Source organism: Patella vulgata, chromosome 3, assembly GCF_932274485.2.
Source record: "Patella vulgata chromosome 3, xgPatVulg1.2, whole genome shotgun sequence".
Lineage (NCBI taxonomy): Eukaryota > Metazoa > Mollusca > Gastropoda > Patellidae > Patella > Patella vulgata.
The window spans coordinates 39989962-40009929 of NC_065881.2; the positions used below are offsets into that span (position 1 = coordinate 39989962).

A 19968-nucleotide genomic window follows, 5' to 3' on the forward strand; every position below is an offset into this window, starting at 1 on the left:
ACAAAAGATTGTGCAAATAGTAAAAAATGCCACTCTTCCAAGCAGTATTTTCATAAACCTAATTGCTCATGTAACCATAGAAACTAAATTATTTACAATATCAGTCTTTAAAATGACCCATGTAGTTTTAAAATTATGTATCATAGACATAAAATTACCATATCATAGACATAGACTTATATGACAAAATGACATATTTAATTGTTAACTGACCTATGTAAAATGTCTTTAAAACATTGTTATATTCTAGAATATGTTTTTATGTATATTTTGGGTTTTTTTTTTATAGTTCTGGTATTATTTGGGAAGAGAAGAAGAAGAAATTTAAAGGGTTAAATGTAAAAACAACAAATATATTGGAAGCAGCATATCAGAAATATATGCTAGCATTAGCTGCAGGTCATAGTCCAGCTGCTAGATTACATCTAGACAATAAAATAGAGGTTTGTATTCTAAATTAAAGAAGCAGTCCCAGATTTTATAGTACCATAGAGATTCAGTTGTACAGGACTAGAATAAAGATTATTGAGTGTCTTCCACACATATTTAACTTTTGTCAGTAATACCTATCTCACAGTGTTATCAATTCTCCCAGATAGGTATCTGTAAATGATGTTATAAGTTCCTACATTAAACCTTAACTTAGGGCACTTTTTATGGATTATAAGAACAGAGAGATCTGGGTTGTGTATTGACAAAGTGCCAGTCTGTAAAATTTTCAACTGACAACCTTAAAAGAAGAGCATGTTTTTATCTCTTCAAGTAAATTGATGTGCAATGTTTTTTTTACCAGATTGAAACTTAACCACAGTAGCGATATGACTATATATTTTGTGAATGTGTTGTTTCTGTATTAAAGTTAAATGTATATTTGTAAATAATGGGTGTGTATTTATAGGTTGATTTTAGTGATAAAGATAACATAATGATGATAAAACCACATAATAGACAAATCAAGAGAAGTTTTGTAGATGGTATATGGATTCAATATAAAACATCAGTTCATCATTTACAGTTCCATGCCAAGTTAAACAGACTTCAGGTATATTCATATACTAACATCCAATACTACAAATAAAACGAAATGGGGTTTAATGTCCTCCTTTTCTGCCGGTTTTATGAAGATGATAGCTGATATATCTTTTTATATATTATAAGGATAAATTATTTATAATTATATTTTATAGTTTGATAATCAGTTAACTCAAGCCACGTTTCCTACAGTGTTATCTCCCTTACCACCACCTAAATCTGTAGCTGCTGAAAGTGGTAAGTAAGCATCTAAATGAGTAATTCCTTGACACATTATGTTGTAGGATTTTGCATCAAATACATAGTTGTACTCAGGTTTTATCAAAATTTTAAATATACTATCATGCCAGTAATTATTAACAAATTATGTGATGGATGGCAAGGCTACGATTGTCCAGAATGTTCCAAATTATATGAATTGTAATCAGATTTTAGAAATGTTCAATGTTCCCCGAAATTGCACTTGAATATAACTGTAAATATTAACGTAAAATGGGGTAACTTGACAAGTCTTAGACATTTCAAAGTTACCCCTTTTTGCTGGTCTTCTGTTCAGATGGTCAAGTATGTAAAGTTTGTTTTATATATGGTACTGATTGAAAATTGTAATTATTCTCTATTTTTAGTTCCAAAACCATTTACTGAAGTCAGTATGTTAATGAGGAAACATGAACATAGCAATGTAATGCAAATAACGTAAGTTTTATTCAGTAATATCATAGGCTAAAACAACTGATACCACTATAGAGTTATTTATACATGTAGGAGTTATCTTATACTTTTGTGTAAATGAAAAACACTGATATAAACGTCTGTCTTATTTCTTACCTTGAATGAGTCGAACAGATTGGACAAACAATTAAATCTGCATAATTATTGGTTCATAAAATGATACAGACAGAAAGAGTAGTCTGTTGTACTTGTGTTGAATGGTTACTACACTATCTTTGTATATACTTATATGTTAACTTATATCAAGGTAAATCTAGTTTTCTATAATACTCATATATGTTTTATAATTACAGATATTTTAGAGCATTAATACAGGAAATGGCGTTGAATGTTGATCAAGGATTTTTGAATGCTATATTAGAATTGTTTGCTGCTGATCAACGTGTTTCTAGAGAAACTGAGGTATTTATTTTCTATCTTACCTATCCTTGTTTATTTTTACACATATTTCTACTTGGATATTTTAGTCAGTGTTTTTACTGATTGTTAGCTTGGATCTAGGAAGTGTGCTCAAAAAACGTTCAAATTGTCCAGAGCAATTCAAAATTGGAATTTACGTGAAATCTTTGGTCTCTGTGGTTTAGAACGCATTTTCCACTTGTGATTTATGCCAGGATTGATTTCCACTAATTGTATTATTCCTCCCAGAACTGAATTATTAGACAATACAATTGGTTAACATTTATACATACATATAACTATAATATATACATTATATCTATATTTGTTTAAAATTTAATTCTAGACTAAGCTGTTTGAAACTGATTTACAGAAGATAGATTCTGAGTTATTAGATGTTGTTGGTGTATCTTTAGCTGAAGAACAGAAGAATTACTATGACGATTTACATTTCTCACCTATCAAGGTAGTAACTAGATATTTCTTACGAGATCAGACTGAAATTAAATCAAATGTGATTCTAGAGCAGCCACTGCCATTGAGCAGCTCACCGATGTTGAGGTTTGGACACTCAATAGTCATTCTTACATGTTACTACATATTACATAGAATAATCAAAACTAAATTATGACTTGATACTGGTAATATTTTTAAACAGAAACATTTAGAAATTTTGTTGTCCCAAGACCAAAAGCAATATCTCTCTTAATCTAATACAAGAAGTTTCTTTGAGTGGCATTTAGAACTGGTAATTGAACGGCAGCCATTAAAAAATATATATAGAATAACAATTATTGGTTTATTAATATGCAATGTTTTGATGATAGTATTTATTTTCACATTTATTTACCTAGAGCTACACCCATTTAAGAATGTTGTTGGAGATCCTTTGTTTTGTTGACCCACACAGTATTGGAGATTAAAGTACTTTTTCTATCAATTACGTTTTCAGATACATCTAAGCTTTTCTTTACAAAGTGGTTCCAGTGAAGATGGTAAACCCACAGAGATTAAATCTGATATAGTCAATGTGTTCTTACAGAGTGTAGGAGTTGTACTTACTGATGTACAAGATGTCGTCTTCAAGTAGGTTTATTATAATTTTCATCATATGTAAGACCACATAATATTAGTTTAAGTTTAGGATAAATTGTGGTTTGACAAGATCATATAAGCTTACAATGAAACTGTATAGGGTTAACTCATGTTAACTTATAAATGTATTTAGTTGAAAGCTTTATCGCATCCTTTTAACAGATTGGGGTATTTTGAGAGAAAACATGCCTTCTATAACCAATCACAGTTAATACAAGAAATGACGAGACATTATGCTGGACAGGTTGGTTGTTTAAATCTTAAACTTTATTTTAAATCTAAATTGATCCATATTTCGACTGACAATAAAAATTTATTATTGTAATTAATATAATTATATTGACCCTATGATTGGTGTTTAAATAGGTTAATATTGTGGTTTTCATGTTTTTGTTTACTAGGCTATTAAACAGATGTATGTATTAGTATTAGGATTAGATGTATTAGGTAATCCATTTGGATTATTACGTGGATTATCAGAAGGTGTAGGAGATCTCTTCTATGAACCATACCAGGTTAGTACATCACATTATATACAACCTTTAGGGTGGGGGGGGTCTAGTGTGTGCGCTTTAGATCAAAACGTCTGTCATTGAGTCAAGTGGCATGGTTTCAAACCCAAGCTTGTATGTGACAAGGACTAGAGTCTCCTGTCCAATTTCTGCTTGTTTTTTGTTTTTTTCGAGTTCTCCGGTTTCCTCCCAATGCTAAAGACCATATGTTAGTCTCTAAATGACCTAGTTTGTTTCTTATTAAACCCCATTTCTCTCTGTATAGCCTACAGTTATTTTAAGAGTTGTCGCAAATAAAACATAGCTAATAATTCCTTGTATACTTTTGTATTTGAGTGCAGTTTAATTCTAGTCGTAGAACTTTAACCAAATATCTACTTTTATTTTGTGACAGGGATTGATTCAAGGACCTGAAGAGTTTGCGGAAGGAATGGTAATAGGTGTCAGAAGTTTGTTTGGTCACGCCATAGGCAAGTATTTGGTTATATTATTGAAAACAAAATTTTGAAAAACTATTTTCAAGAATTGGTATAATATAATTTCCATGGAAATGGTCTAACTCAACTGATTTATAAATCTATCAACAGGTGGAGCTGCTGGAGCAGCATCTAGAATAACTGGAACTGTGGGGAAAGGGATTGCTACTTTAACCATGGATGATGATTACCAGAAGAAACGACGTGAACAGTTAAATAAAAAACCTGCCACAGCAGCAGAAGGATTTGCTCGAGGTGGAAAAGGTTTTGTAACAGTAAGTTATCAATACATTGTAAACTTGTAGAGCAAGAAAACCTTGTAGTGAAAAATTGTCATTAGACTTATGGCAACATAAATGATATATATAGTTCTTGTCATTGGCTGTAAAATTAAATAAATCAATTATCTATATATATATTTGTGACTGTCGTTTGTCTGTCTGTCTGTCTGTCTGTTCGGTGTTGGCGGCTACACTAGGTCTGCCCCGAGTCTGAAATTTGGGGTATAGGGGTAGCTCGGACCGGGGAGTAACATAGGCCAGGTGGCGTTAGTCTACCACTTCCGGTTTCGGAGTTATGACCCCCGAGCGAAGCCGGGTATCCTGCTAGTAAATATATAAACCAAATAGTATAAACACCATCATCCAGAACTAGTCAATTCCCTGTTACATTGACTGATATTTTCATAGAATATTTTTAGCAAGAGAAATAAGTCTATATAATTTGATAGACATTTTAAAATCTGACATGTAAATATTGTGAACCAATAGTGTTAAAATGGGTTCATCTGTCTGTCATACAAGGGATGTTCATTAGATTCATTAGATCAATGTCTTGACTAATTGAGTGAGAGTGATGAAACTTAGTAACTAGTTTAATTACATCAGTACCTTAATTAGAATTTTCTGCTCAAGTTATGCAGAGTGATAATTGCTCAATGGATTTATCTGTACATAAATTTGTGTATTAGTATATTTGAAACTATTTGTAGGGTGTCTTTGATGGTGTAACTGGTATAGTTAGAAAACCTATAGAAGGGGCTCAGAAAGAAGGTGTAGGAGGTTTCTTTAAAGGTAAATAATTGATTTATTGAGTATGTATTATCTGTTTATATTATTCTACCCAATTTTGTGTTCAGTAGAAGGAGGGGGGTGGATAGCCGAATGGTTACCGTGTGCGTGTTATATCATAAGGTCTGCCATTAAGTCAACTGGCTTGGTTTTGATTCCCCGGTTGTACGTGACAAGGAGTAAGATTGTTTGTCCAACCTCGTAGGTTTTCTCCGGGTCCTCCTGTTTCCTCCCACTGCTAAAGACCCCTACGCGCAAGCTAATTATTGAAATAAAATTGAAACATGTGTTAGTCCTGAAATGACCTAGTTTGTGTCTAGTGGACCTTAAACCCTCTCTCTCTCTCTTTCTTCAGTGGAAAGATTTTTCTATTACAGAATAAGCTTTTAAAAAAATACATTAGCCGGTGATACAAAGGGTATATAGGAAGTCCGTCTGAAAATACTTGGGACAGCTGAAGTACTACAGGTATCTCTGTAATGTTGTATATGAAATAAGATGTATATATTATATTTTTAGGAGTAGGTAAAGGTTTAGTAGGAGTTGTAACGAGACCAACTAGTGGTGCTATAGATTTTGCTAGTAGTTCATTGGAAGGAATAAGACGGTGAATATATATTATTGATTTTCTTAAATAGATTAAGATTTAATATATAGAGTAATTTCTTGTGAAATTGAAATAAAATTGAAATAGATAGTGATTTGTTAAATATAGTTAACAGTATAATTGATATGAGTGATTTGTTTAATATACATGCAGTTAACAATATAACTGATATGAGTGATTGTTTAATATAATTAACAGTATAACTGATATGAGTGATGAAATTCGAAGATTACGACCACCAAGAAGATTTCACAGTGATCATGTAATGAGACCATATAATCATCAAGAAGCAGAAGGTTACGCTATTCTTATGGTAAGTATAACAAGGACAGATTCAGGGGTTCAAGCAATACCCCCACCCCCATGCCACGACCACTCAAAAATAAAAGTAGATAAAGCAAAAAGTAACAAACTATTGCCTAAAAACCTGTCAAGTGGCCCTTTTCTGTGTTTTTAATGATACAGGATTAAAGTCAGAAAATTCATCTTATAAAATGGGTTTAAGAGAGAAGGGATGTTTATAGTAGCTGTGGATCTACATGTTATTATTACATAAAATGTAGTTGTCATACCACAAGTATTAACATATTAAATGTATTTATTTATTTGTAGGAAACTGAAAAAGCTAAATATTCTGTATCTGATGAATATCAGGCTCATGTCGTAGTTAGTAAAGATAAAAAATCAGTGTTTTTAGTTACAGACTTGTAAGTATATCTATACAACAATGTTTATCTTTTATCTTAATTTACTACCCAGCTCAAGTTGAAGGCTTTATTTACTTATAGTTTTACTATAATTTAAGGTTTAATGTCCTGGGCCCTTATTCACGAAAACTTAAACTAAGATACAATCGAAATTTTTTAAGAAATACTGCAATTCGATTGGTTGACCAGTAAAATCAATTTGCATATATCCAATTTGCATATTGGTCAGCCAATCGAATTGCAGTATTTCTTAAAATTTTGATTGTGTCTTAGTTTAAGTTTTCGTGAATAAGGGTCCAGTGCAACTGACTATCTGTATCTCTGTGATATTGTTATCAAGAAATACACACTTACAGTTTTAAGTCCCCAAATTCTAGGTAATGTCCAAAAACCATGTCTTTATTATATACTAGCCGATTCTATAGTGGTTAGCGATCACCTCATTTATATATTCACGTTCATTATACAACTGGAAAATGTAATTCCTTACAAGAGTTGGTTACATAACCCTATGCAACAAATCTTGTAATCAATTCTGAAAAACTGAATATTTTCATTTGAAAATTTTAGAGAAGGCAAACAGGCTATACTGTTAAATTTTGGCATTTGATTTACATAATTAAAGCCAAGATTTATTTATAGGTCCTGTGAAATCTGGGATTGCTGGGTTATTGAGAAACCTTTAGTAGTAAAACGTTTTCATTCAGTCATCTCTTTATATTTGTAGGCGTGTTTTATTGGTAAAGAAAGGTGATTTATTTGGTGCTTGGGACTGTGATTGGACATACACGTGGACTGAAATAAAAGAAAGACCTAAGAAAACACCGAAAGGCTTGGAGCTCATATTAAAGGTTTGTTTTTACTTTTTTTCCAATTTACAAAGTGAGGTTGATTTGGTCGAATTAGGGCTTCTACTTTCAAAATTTTCCCAGTCGGTCATTTTTCTCACATAGAAAATGGTGCTATTTTTATCACCTAAATTCAACCCCAATTTAGTACTGATTACTATAAGATATAGCGGTCTTGCTATAACATCGGTGTAGTAAAGCCATGATATCAATATTTCTCATTTGTGCCCCTTCAGATAAACATTATTCTGTTTCTATGAGATAGCCCTAGGATTTATGAAAATTACTTTTGAAACAATATAACCTTTAAATAACAAGCTTGTCATGCATAATCATAGTTCAGTTTATAATGTTATTTTTATTATTTAGGAAAAAGAAAAGAAGAAATTTTTTGGTAGTAATGCAAATAAAAAAGAAATCCCTATTGCTGATGAAAAAGTGTTAGATGTAAGTACGAGTATAATTGATGTAGTAATAATTCAGTATGCTATCATGGTTCACAGATTTTACAATATTACTTTCCCCAATTTTTATACGCCCACATTTTCATGTGGACGTATATTGTCGTCGCCCCTGTCCGTCCGTCCACAATTGTTTGTGAACAGTCTACAGGTCACAATTTTTATCCGATTTCAATGAAACTTGAAATAGGGGGTTTATCACCCTAAGATCTCGGTTCCTTTCGATATTGGCATGTATCGGACTGTAACTTCATGGATTATGGCCCCTGATTGTACGAAAAATCACGTTTTTAGCTTGTGAACACTGTAGAGGTCACAATTTTTATCCGATTTGGTTTAAACTTGAAATGTATGCTTATAACCCAAAGATCTCGGATCCTTTCAATATTCGTTCATATCGGAACGTAACTTCCTGAATTATGGCCCCTGATTGTATGAAAAATCACGTTTTTAGCTTGTGGACCCTATAGATGTCATAATTTTTATCCGATTTAAAAAACCGTATTATTATATCACCGTTAAACCCTAAGGACGGCTGAGTTCGAATTTTGTGAAAATCGGCCCAAAACAGACAGACAAAATGGCCGCCCTTTGTTCTCAAATTGCGTCAAAAAATGGTATATCAAGGTTGTGGACCCTATAGAGGTCACAATTTTTATCCGATTTTGAAATGTAAGTTTATAACCCAAAGATATCGGTTACTTTCGATATTCGTGCATATCGGACCGTAACTTCATGAATTATGGCCCCTGATTGTACGAAAAATCGCGTTTTTTAGCTTGTGAACCCTATAGAGGTCATAATTTTTATCCGATTTAAAAAAACGTAAGGACGGCTGAGTTCAAATTTCGTGAAAATCGGCCCAAAACTGACAGATAAAATGGCCGCCGTTCGTTCTCGAATAGCGTAAAAATATGGTATATCAAAGTTGTGGACCCTTTTGAGGTCACAATTTTTATCCGATTTTGTTGAAACTTGAAATGTAAGATTATAACCCAAAGATCTTGGTTCCTTTCGATATTCGCGCACACTGTAGAGGTCACAATTTTTATCCGATTTGGTTTAAACTTGAAATGTATGCTTATAACCCAAAGATCTCGGATCCTTTCAATATTCGTTCATATCGGAACGTAACTTCCTGAATTATGGCCCCTGATTGTATGAAAAATCGCGTTTTTAGCTTGTGGACCCTACAGGGGTCATAATTTTTATCCGATTTAAAAAAACGTTTTATTATAAGCCGTTAAACCCTGAGGACGGCTGAGTTCGAATGGCCGCCGTTCATTCTCAAATACCGTAAAATATGGTAAAATGAAACTTGAAATAGGGGGTTTATCATCCTAAGATCTCGGTTCCTTTCGATATTGGCATGTATCGGACTGTAACTTCATGGATTATGGCCCCTGATTGTACGAAAAATCACATTTTTAGCTTGTTCTCTATCCATCTCTCGAAAATGTGGGCGTATCCTGCCTGGCAGCCACTGGTTAACCAAGTTGAAACCGGTTGAAAAACCTGATGCTACCTTATCAATACAGATGATATGTGTTTGACCCTTGGTTTATAGGCTTGCCTTCCTAACCTCATGGGTTTTTATACGCCCACATGGAAATGTGGACGTATATTGCCGTCGCCCCCGTCCGTCAGTCCGTCAATCGTCCACAATTTCTTGTGAACGCTCTAACACCAAAAGTTATCATCCAGTTGTTGTAAAATGAATATATGTTGTTTACATTAGTGAGATGAAGAAGCCTATTTAATTTCAATAATTTCCGTTTATTAAGTCTAGAGTTATGGCCCTTGTTTCACTTTGTTGAACCTTGTGAACACTCTTATGCCAAAAGTTAACATCCAATCTTTGTGAAATTTATATGCAATATTTAAATTAGGGAAACGAAGAATCCTATTGAATTTCAACAATTTCAGTTTATTACTTCTAGAGTTATGGCCCTTGTTTCACCGTGTGAATGCTCTAACGCCAAAAGTTATCATACGATCTTTGTGAAATTTATATGCATTATTTAAATTAGTGACACCAGGAAGCCTATTGAATTTCAGCAATTTACAATAATTACTTCTAGAGTTATGGCCCTTGTTTCACTTTGTTCAACCTTGTTAGTGCTCGATTGATGAAAGTTATCATCCGATATGTATGAAATTTATATGTGTCATTTAAATGTGTGAAACAGAGGTCTATTGAATTTCAGCAATTTCCATCAATAATTTCTACGAGTTATGGCGGTTGTGAACCTTGTGAATGTTTGAATGACAAAAGTGATCATCTGATCAGTATGAAATTTATATGCATTATTTAAATTAGTAAAACGAAAAAGCCTGTCAAATTTCAACAATTTCTGTAGATTACTTCCAGAGTTGAGACTCTTGTTTCAGTTTGTAGAACCTTGTGAAACCCTCAAACGGCAAAAATTATAATCTGATCTGTATGGAACTGTCTTGTAAAGGCCCCCAATTACCTACAAAGGAATAAATATGTGACAACCCTTGTCGACCGCTCAGACGATTTAGCTGCTGTGGGCGTATGTTTCGTTGCCTGGCAACCTATCTTTTTTGTCAGTGTTCTCTGGTTTCTCAAGACCACTGCACACAAGCAAATTCGGGAGATAAAATATAGTTAGTCCCAAAATGACTTGGTTACTCGTTAGTGTTAAGTGAAACCCTAGCTTCTAATTTTAACTTTCTTGTTTCAGTGGATTATAATTAAAATAGAAGAAGCCATGAACAGATTAAAATAATTCATTCTACAAATTTCTATATCCTTCAACATGATTAGTCAAGATAGAAATATAAAGCTGATTGGTCCAAGAGTCCATATTTTTTACTAAATTTACATTGTTTCTGTTTTGAGTCATGGAGTTAAAAATATAAAAAACCTTTTTCATCTTCATATCATCTTTATATGTTTTCATTCTAAAGGATTGTTAGTAAAATATTTTTTATAAAAGTCGGTGAAGGCTAGCTGCTTTCCTTTCTGCAAATAAAATTAGTTATGATTCTATGAATATCTGTCAATACTCATATATATATATATATAAATATATTTAGCGTATAAGAAACATCTATATGTATATTATCATATATAATAGATGCTATAAAATGGTATATTATCATATATTATACATGCTATAAAATGGCTATCACTTCATGCTGATCGTTGCATTCCATTATATATGTGGTAATAAAATGTCTTAAAATCGTAGTCTAGACTAGAAAGTATAAAGACCTTGATAGATTAGCTGATCTTTCACCAGATAATTGGTCGTTTGTTGAAAAATCAGGTTATAATGTATTTAATCTTGAATCTGAAGAAAATCTTGAATATAAATTGTACAATGTGTGACACCTTTATTTGTGCCCTTAGAAATATTGTAGAGATGTGATTTTCATTGATTTTGTTAAGTTTGAATGTTTGATGTGTTATTTTGTTATTTCAGTGCTTTTTATAATCTACTTACTTTACTTATATTGTTCTTAATTGTCCCCCGCATTTCGAAGAAAGCAGGAAACTATTAAAATGGGTTCGTCTGTCTATCTGTCCGTCACACTTTTTGAGACACAATAACTCTCTTTCTAATTGAGCTAGAATGTTCAAACTTGGTGTAGGTGTTTATTGGGTCAATGCCTTGATGAGTTCGAAGATGAGCATTTTCTGCTTAGGGTAAGCAGAGATAAGCAATTTGATTGGTTGATGGTTTGGGACACGATAACTTTAGTTCTAATTAAGTGACAGTGAGGGCACTTGCTGTATAGCTTTATCACATCAATACCTTGACTAAGTTGGATAATGAACAATTTCTGCTGAGGGTAAGCAGAGCGATAAACAATTTGATTGTACAGACTTTGGAACACTATAACTCTCCTTCTAATTGAGGTAGAATTTTCAAACTTGGTGTGGGCGTTCAATAGGTGAATACCTTGATGGAGTTCGATGATGAACATTGTCTGCTTACGGTAAGCAGAGATAAGCAATCTGATTGGTTGTTGCTTTGGGGCACAATAACTTTGATTATAATGAAGTGAAATTGTTGAAACTCTGAATATAGATTCATTATATCGTTACCGTGACTAAGTTCGATGGTGAGTGATGCAACTTAGTATATAGTTTGATTGCTCGATACTTTTGAAAAAAATAAATGTGCGATTAATTAATATATGTCATCTATTTATTTTGGGATTTTGGCGGAGGACATCAGCCTCACTGTTGGCTTGTTGATTTACATTAAAAGGCCATACCAATGTGAACTTTTGTTCTTTGGGAACAACTAATAAAATATTGTGTCCTATTTAATAGGGAATAAATAATAATTTAACAACCAAAAATACTAAATCAAGACCCCTAAGAACTAGAAATTATATTGTTTTGGCCTAAACAAATTCTACTTTCAATATTATCCTGATCTCACGTGGAAAATAGTCTGGAAGTTATCAAATTAATAAACTATTTATTTTGTCTTCTTTTAACAACATAGTGAGTGCAATCTGATTTATTTATTGTTATCTGGTGCTATCGGGATTGTTGAGTAGTTACCGTTGTTTTAAAATGTTGTTTTTAAAATGATTACGTATCTAATAAAATGTCTAGGAAAATGGTGTAGTTCTACATACTTCCCAATAAAAATCTCCTTTATCAAAATAAAAAGATGGAGCAGATGAATTTCTAATTTCACAAGATTTAAAGACAAAAGAAATAACCATTATTTATTTTGAGTTATTTTGTTAAAAGTCATTAGTAGGGTCATTGTGTGTATTCATAAATGTGATGAAGTATCAGTTTATTGATATAAATCTAGTTTGCTTATGGTAATACTGTTTACAATATACTATGATACTTACTAATGACTTGACAAAATATAGTTCTATATCTTTCTGTGATATCTATTTAGTTATCTTTATTACCAAGTATCACAGTACTATCATGGTTGTTGGATGTTACAGTTTTCTATTTGTTAACCCCTTTTTAGCTATAATGTTATTCTTATGCATGAACATTTATATATACTGTTAGTAGAATAGATATTTCTATGTATGATGTTTTATTAGGAAAAAAAAATATCAAAAGAAATTCAGGAACATGAAATCCCAAAATCAAATATTGAGTAAATTTTTTTTGTGCAATACAAAGTTTAAAAAATGAAATATTGTGATGAAAATTACTAAAAAGCAGAATTTAATTGAAAAAAAATGAAACCATAGTTAATGAATCATTAAAATTTAATGAATCATTAAACAAATTGTTTAGTTTTATACAAAATACATTTGGATGTTTTGTTTTTCTGATTGTAAATTTGCTTAGAATTCAGATTCAGGAAATGCTTATCAAGGTGGAGAGTAATTGAATTGTATTCCAGTATGATATGCCTATTGGCGTCACAGCTTATACTTTATAAATTTTATATTATGTCCCTTTATAACAGTTTTAGGGTGTTTTTTTCCTTCTAATGGCTTTGTTGTTTGTGTCTGTAGTAAATAGCAAAGAATAAAAGGTTTTGTAAAATGGAGTTAAACTTTATTTTTATGTGTCAAAGAGAATAAACGGAAGGGTTTAAAAAAAACTTTATATGGACATAAAGAGATCCACGTAATCAGAAAGTAGCAGACTGTCAGAGTCTCAATAAATGAAAGTCTGTGTACCTATGAAACTTAAGTGCCAGAATATAGAGGAATGTTGTATTTACCTTGTCTTAAAATTTCAGCTCAAAATATTGAGTGGTTTGGACGTGAACGTCAAAACCGCTTATCCGGACACGTAACCCTTTTAAGATTTTGGGTCACTTTTTTTGTTTGGTGACCTGATAATCTATTGCCATTCCTTTAGAGGGCTATACAGTGCATGACCCAGTGCTGTACTTGATAACGAAAAGCAAATTTCACCTACACAGTATCCAGATACCATATAATACAGCTTGGGACACCAGTCTTCATTTACAGATGCAAACTGGCGGGGTTAAGTTGTTTGAAAACGTATCACGTATATATTGAGTTAAGGTAGAGGATTTTAAGGGCTTTTAACACAAAATCAAGCAGTTTTATTCTTCAATATATAATCGAGATTGGCCCTTTAAAGATACAATATGGGAGATTCGATAACGAGTTTGCAGTTCTCACTATAATAGTTAAAAACTAGATAATGTAAAGGCAATTTGCTGAATAATTGATTCAAATTGATCAACTATGAACCAAAAATTAAGCGATTGAATTTTCCGCCTAGCCTCGATCATCATTACTAAAGTCAGTACGATAAACAGCATAGTCTTGATTATCCATTTAATCATTAAATCGTCACTAGCGATGCCATCAAGAGTTGATTATGATCTGGATAGGTTAATTAATGTCTTTTTAATGATTTAGGTAACATTTCAGGCCTAAAGAAAAACCTGTAACAGACAGATTTAGCTCTTGCATAATGTATGTTTAATCCATTTTTAGAGCAAAACCGTAACATTTTCTCAGGGTCTTCCCTCCATGGATAAGGATAGAATTGTAAACTGTTATAAAAGTAAAATGGTTTCAAAATCATTAACATTTTCCGGCATTAACCAGCATGAATGCTTACAAAACTCCCCAGACCCCTATCAGGTTTACTCACAACCTACATTGTTTGGTATGGCACTTCTTGTGGCAGCTTCTAAACCCTACTGTCTTCATTGTGACTTTGCTCTATTTTATTTAAAGGAACACCAGTTAAGATCATTTGATGAAACCCTCAACAACTTAAAGCATGGTGAACATTCGCTTTATTGTGTTGTTCGCATAACAGGTCTTTTTTAATAGTCAAATTCTTGCGACATTGTAATTTCCACAGATGAGCAGACAGCTGGTTGAAATACTCATTCTATAATAAGACAATCATTATTTGTTGTCTACACCCAATCTATGAACATGTATCACAAGTGAAAATTATTTATTAAAAATTGTCAATAAGGAGAGCTAGAAGCTCTTTGTCCTGTGAGTTCAATGGTAGATAAAATAGTCCCAACAAAAAACAAATGGTTGCCATGCAAGATACATCCACATTTTGCAAGAGATGAACAGAGGCCATAATCCTGGAAGTTAAGGTCCAAGATGCTCGAATATCGAAAGGGAGCTCATGATCTAGAAAGACCACAACCTTTGTATTACATACTTTTTTTTACCCCACATTGAAATGTGGTCGAATATTGTCGTCGCCCCCGTCTGTCCGTCCAGAGTCCACAATTGCTTGTGGATGCTCTATTGATTTTCAGCGATTTCCGATAATTACTGCCAAAGTTATGGCCCTTGATCACTTCAAAATATCTTGTGGGCGCTCTAGAGACTAAAGTTAATATCCGCTTGACTTCAGATTTATACACAGTGTTTAAGGTCATGAGGCGCAGAAGCCTATTGATTTTTAGCGATAAGGACTGCCAGAGTTATAGCCCTTGATCACTTTGAAAAACCTTGTGGTCGCTCTACAGGCTAAAGTGTTTAAGGTCATGCGACGAAGAAGCCTATTGATTTCAATGATATCCGATATTTACTGTCAGGTCAGAGTTATGGCCTTTGATCACTTCAAAATGCCTTGTGGACGCTCTAGAGACTAAAGTTAATATCATCTTGACTTTAGATTTATACACAGTGTTTAAGGTCATGAGACGAAGAAGACTATTAATTCTAAATGATTTACAATAATTACTGCCAGAGTTATGGCCTTTGATCACTTCAAAATGCCTTGTGGACGCTCTAGAGACTAAAGTTAATATCATCTTGACTTTAGATTTATACACAGTGTTTAAGGTCATGAGACAAAGAAGCCTATTGATTTTCAGCGATTACCGATAATTACTGCCAGAGTTGTGGCCCTTGATTACTTTGAAAAATCTTGTGGATGCTCTAGAGGCTAAATTTAATATCTGATTGACTTGAAATTTATACACAGTGTTTAAGGTCATGAGACGAAGAAGCCTAATGATTTTCAACGATATCAGATAATTACTGTTAGAGTTATGGCCCTTGATCACTTCAAAATATCTTGAGGACGCTCTAGAGACTAAAGTCAATATCCGCTTGGCTTTAGATTTATACATGAGACGAAAAAGCCTATTGATTTTCAACCATATCCGATATTTAGATTTATACACAGTGCATATAAGGTCATGAGACGAAGAAGCCTATTGATTTTCAACGATATCCGATATATCTTGTGGACACACTAGAGACTAAAGTAAATATCCCCTTGACTTTAGATTTATACACAGTGTTTAAGGTCATGAGACGAACAAGCCTGTTGATTTTCAGCGATTTCCGATAATTACTGCCAGAGTTATGGCCCTTGATCACTTTGAAAAATCTTGTGGATGCTCTAGAGGCTAAATTTAATATCCCATTGACTTGAAATTTATACACAATGTTTAAGGTTATGAGACGAAAAAGTCTATTAATTTTCAATGACTTCCGATAATTACTGCCAGAGTTATTCCCCTTGATCACTTTGAAAAATCCTGTGGAGGTTCTAGAGGCTAAATTTTATATCCGATTGACTTTAAATTTATACACAGTGTTTAAGGTCATGAGACGAAGAAGACTATTAATTCTAAATGATTTACAATAATTACTGCCAGAGTTATGGCCCTTGATCACTTTGAAACATCTTTTGGACGATGTAGAGGCTAAAGTTAATATTCAATTGACTTGAAATTTATACACAGTGTTTGAGGTCATGAGACTAAGAAACCTATTGAAGTTCAACGATTTCCGATAATTACTGTCGGGTAATGGCCCTTGATCACTTTGAAAAATCTTGTGGATGCTCTAGAGGCTAAAGTTAACATCAGATTGACTTTAAATTTATAAACAGTGTTTAAAGTCATGAGACGGATAAGCCCAGTGATTTTCAATGATTTCCAATAATTACTGCCAGACCTATGGCCCATGATCACTTTGAAAAATCTTGTAGATGCCCATGAAACCAAGGTTATCATCTGATTGACTTTAGTTTGATACACAGAGCTTAAGATCTTGAGATGAACAAGTATATTGATTTTGAATGAATTTTGATAACTTGAACAGCTAAATCCACCGTATTTAATGCTTCGTATACTAAACGTTAGCATGGGGCAGAATTAAAAAAGCCAAACAAATTCTAATGATTCTCTGACAATTACTTAATGCGTTGTTACTCTTAATCAGATTTTAGTGTATTATAAATGTTTTATTACTGACAATAGAAAAAATACGCGCCAACTCTTGTTGACTCCTCGGACGACTAAGCTGCTGTGGGCGTATTTATCGTTGCCTGGCAACCTATCTTTACAGTGTTTGCAGTTTCAGTCCGATTTTCTTGAATTTCAATCTCCCTCTCCCCCCCCCCACCTCCCTACGGTTAAACAGTGATATATTTAAAGATTTTTTAAAATTTGATAAAAATTGTGACTTCTAGAAGGTCCACAAGCTAAAAATATGATTTTTCATTCATTCAGGGGCCATAATCCATCAAGTTACAGTCCGATATGTGCAAATATAGAAAGGAACTGAGATCTTTGGGATATAAACATATTTTAAGTTTCATAAAAATCGGATAAAAATTGAGATTTGTCGGGCAGTTTCACGAAATTCAAAATCAACAGTGATATATTTGAACAGTTTTTAAAATCGGATAAAAACCGTGACCTCTAGAGGTTCCACAAACTAAAAACGCGATTTTTCGTTCAATCAGGGGCCGAAATGCACAAATATATTTTAAGTTTTGTCAAAATTGGATAAAAATTGAGACATCTATTGGGTCCACAAGCTAAAAATATGACTTTTTGTACAATCGGCTTCCATAATCCATGAAGTTACGAAAGGAACCGAGATCTTGGGGATATAAACCTATATTTCAAGTTTTGTCAAACTCGGATAAAAATTGTAACCTGAGAGTGTCCACTGACAAAATGTGAATGGATGGAGGGACAGGGATGATGACAATATACATCTACATGAAAATATACTATTCAAAAAAAGTAGGGGATATTTGATTTTGGGGGCATAATACTAAAATATGCAAATGACTACGAAAAAAGTCACTATAGAACCTAACAGAAGAAACATTTCCAGTTACATGTGACGCCCAAACGCACCAATAGCTACCGCATGGAATGCAGGTGATGCTTGGGATCATCATGGGGGTCCAACCCAAGATTTGCACGACTCTGACTTTGAATGTTACAGTCATTGTGGCATTGAATTCCAGGGTGGAAACATCAGTTTAATTGTTTTAGTGACCAGAAAACAAATTTTGATATGCGTCGGCTTACCCAAAATGAAAGGTTACGTGCCCTTGGCATGCTACAGATCGGCACAACACAGGCGGTTGTGGCGCGGACGATGAATGTTTCTCAGTCTGTCATAAGCAGGCTATGGTCCAGATACCGTGATACACAATCTGTACAGGACAGACCACGCTCAGGTCGACCAAGGGCGACAACTCAAGCCCAGGATCGATTTATCCGTACCTTGGCCTTGAGAAATCGTGTCATCACAGCAAATCAGATCAGCGTTGAGAGATCATCACATTCAGGCAAGACGTCGTTGGTGTAGGGATCGTCAACACTGGGATAATCGACGCTGGAGCAATGTGATGTTTTCAGATGAGTCAAGGTTCACTGTTGATTTTTTGGACAGACGTAGGAGGGTGTGGCGTCGTCGAAACGAGCGCTTCCAAGACGTTAACGTCATCAGACATGATCGATTTGGGGGTGGTTCTGTTATGGTGTGGGGAGGCATCACTGTTGCTGGAAGAACGGCTTTACATGTTGTTGCAGGGCGTGTTACAGGCCAGTACTACCGGGACAACATCTTGGCAGTCCATGTTGTGCCGTTCGCACGACGTCATGGCCGCCGTTTCATCTTCCAGGATGACAACGCAAGATGTCACAGGGCCAGGATCGTTACAGGTTACCTCCAACAACAGAACATCACCACATTACCTTGGCCAGCACTAAGTCCCGACCTCTCCCCCATCGAGCATGTCTGGGACATGCTTGGACAGAGGTTACGTCAACGTCAACAACGTCCTGCCAATGTCCAAGAACTTGCTGCTGCGTTGCAACAGGAATGGGACAATCTGGACCAAAATGACCTTAGACGTCTCATTAGGAGTATGCCACGTCGGATCAATGCTTGTTTGGCAAACAGAGGAGGATTTACCCGTTACTGACTTGGTTGTGATGCTGTGGTAACTTTGCTGTTTGACCCCGGGTATCATTTTACCCTTATAATGGTCAGTCTGTGCCTTACTTAGTCTAACGATCATTTGGAATAAATCGATGAATGTGAACTTCATTTCATTTTGTCATTTGTTTCTTCGTCAGTTTCATTAGGTGACTTTAATAACACTTAAAAATCAAATATCCCCTACTTTTTTTGAATAGTATATATAAAAATTGCCTTGCTCTTTTGGGCACCAAATATACTGTCATATAGATACTATTTAATTTGTCAATATGTTGTAATACTCCAGTTTCTTCTTTTTGGAAGAAAGGGGGATGTCATATAGATACTATTTAATTTGTCAATATGTTGTAAATACTCCAGTTTCTTCTTTTTTTTTTTGGAAGAAAGGGGGATGTCATATAGATACTATTTAATTTGTCAATATGTTGTAATACTCCAGTTTATTCTTTTTGGAAGAAAGGGGGATGTCGTTTTGATCCTCTCTCTACTGGATGATCAATATTGTAATATAAGTCATGTGAGGCGGGAGTTATCTGCCCCTGTCGACTCTTCACTGTAATATATAGAATAAAACAGACACACATACTCCGGAGTGTGCTTGCTCGAAGTACGAACATGTCTTGTGTTAATATATAGGGGGGTTTGAGATATGAATATGACCGTCCATCCACGTGCTGATATATAGAAGGCATCTAGAAGGTAGTGATCCCAACACAACAATACCCTTTCTGAATTGCCCCACCACAATTAATCCTGGATCCACGATTGAATAAGTCATACACTATTGACTAAATTATTATTTAAGAAAATTTGATTATATACTGAGCGCCATGGAAAAC

General features: G+C 33.9%; 1 protein-coding gene across 2 annotated transcripts in view; it reads left to right on the forward strand.

The window, feature by feature from the left end:
* The window catches only part of LOC126815237 (intermembrane lipid transfer protein VPS13A), a 103998-nt gene extending 90543 nt beyond the window's left edge, over positions 1-13455 (forward strand). For both annotated transcript variants that reach the window (XM_056099384.1, XM_056099385.1), the window contains 18 exons: positions 290-443; positions 899-1042; positions 1188-1269; positions 1659-1728; positions 2058-2166; positions 2510-2629; positions 3116-3249; positions 3421-3502; positions 3660-3773; positions 4165-4240; positions 4358-4521; positions 5238-5319; positions 5836-5923; positions 6122-6236; positions 6536-6630; positions 7358-7481; positions 7848-7925; positions 10648-13455. In XM_056099384.1, coding sequence (XP_055955359.1) covers positions 290-443; positions 899-1042; positions 1188-1269; positions 1659-1728; positions 2058-2166; positions 2510-2629; positions 3116-3249; positions 3421-3502; positions 3660-3773; positions 4165-4240; positions 4358-4521; positions 5238-5319; positions 5836-5923; positions 6122-6236; positions 6536-6630; positions 7358-7481; positions 7848-7925; positions 10648-10692 — 1876 coding nt within the window. In that variant the 3' untranslated portion in view covers positions 10693-13455. The remainder of the gene's footprint in view (positions 1-289; positions 444-898; positions 1043-1187; positions 1270-1658; positions 1729-2057; positions 2167-2509; positions 2630-3115; positions 3250-3420; positions 3503-3659; positions 3774-4164; positions 4241-4357; positions 4522-5237; positions 5320-5835; positions 5924-6121; positions 6237-6535; positions 6631-7357; positions 7482-7847; positions 7926-10647) is intronic.
* The last annotated feature ends 6513 nt before the right edge of the window (positions 13456-19968 follow it).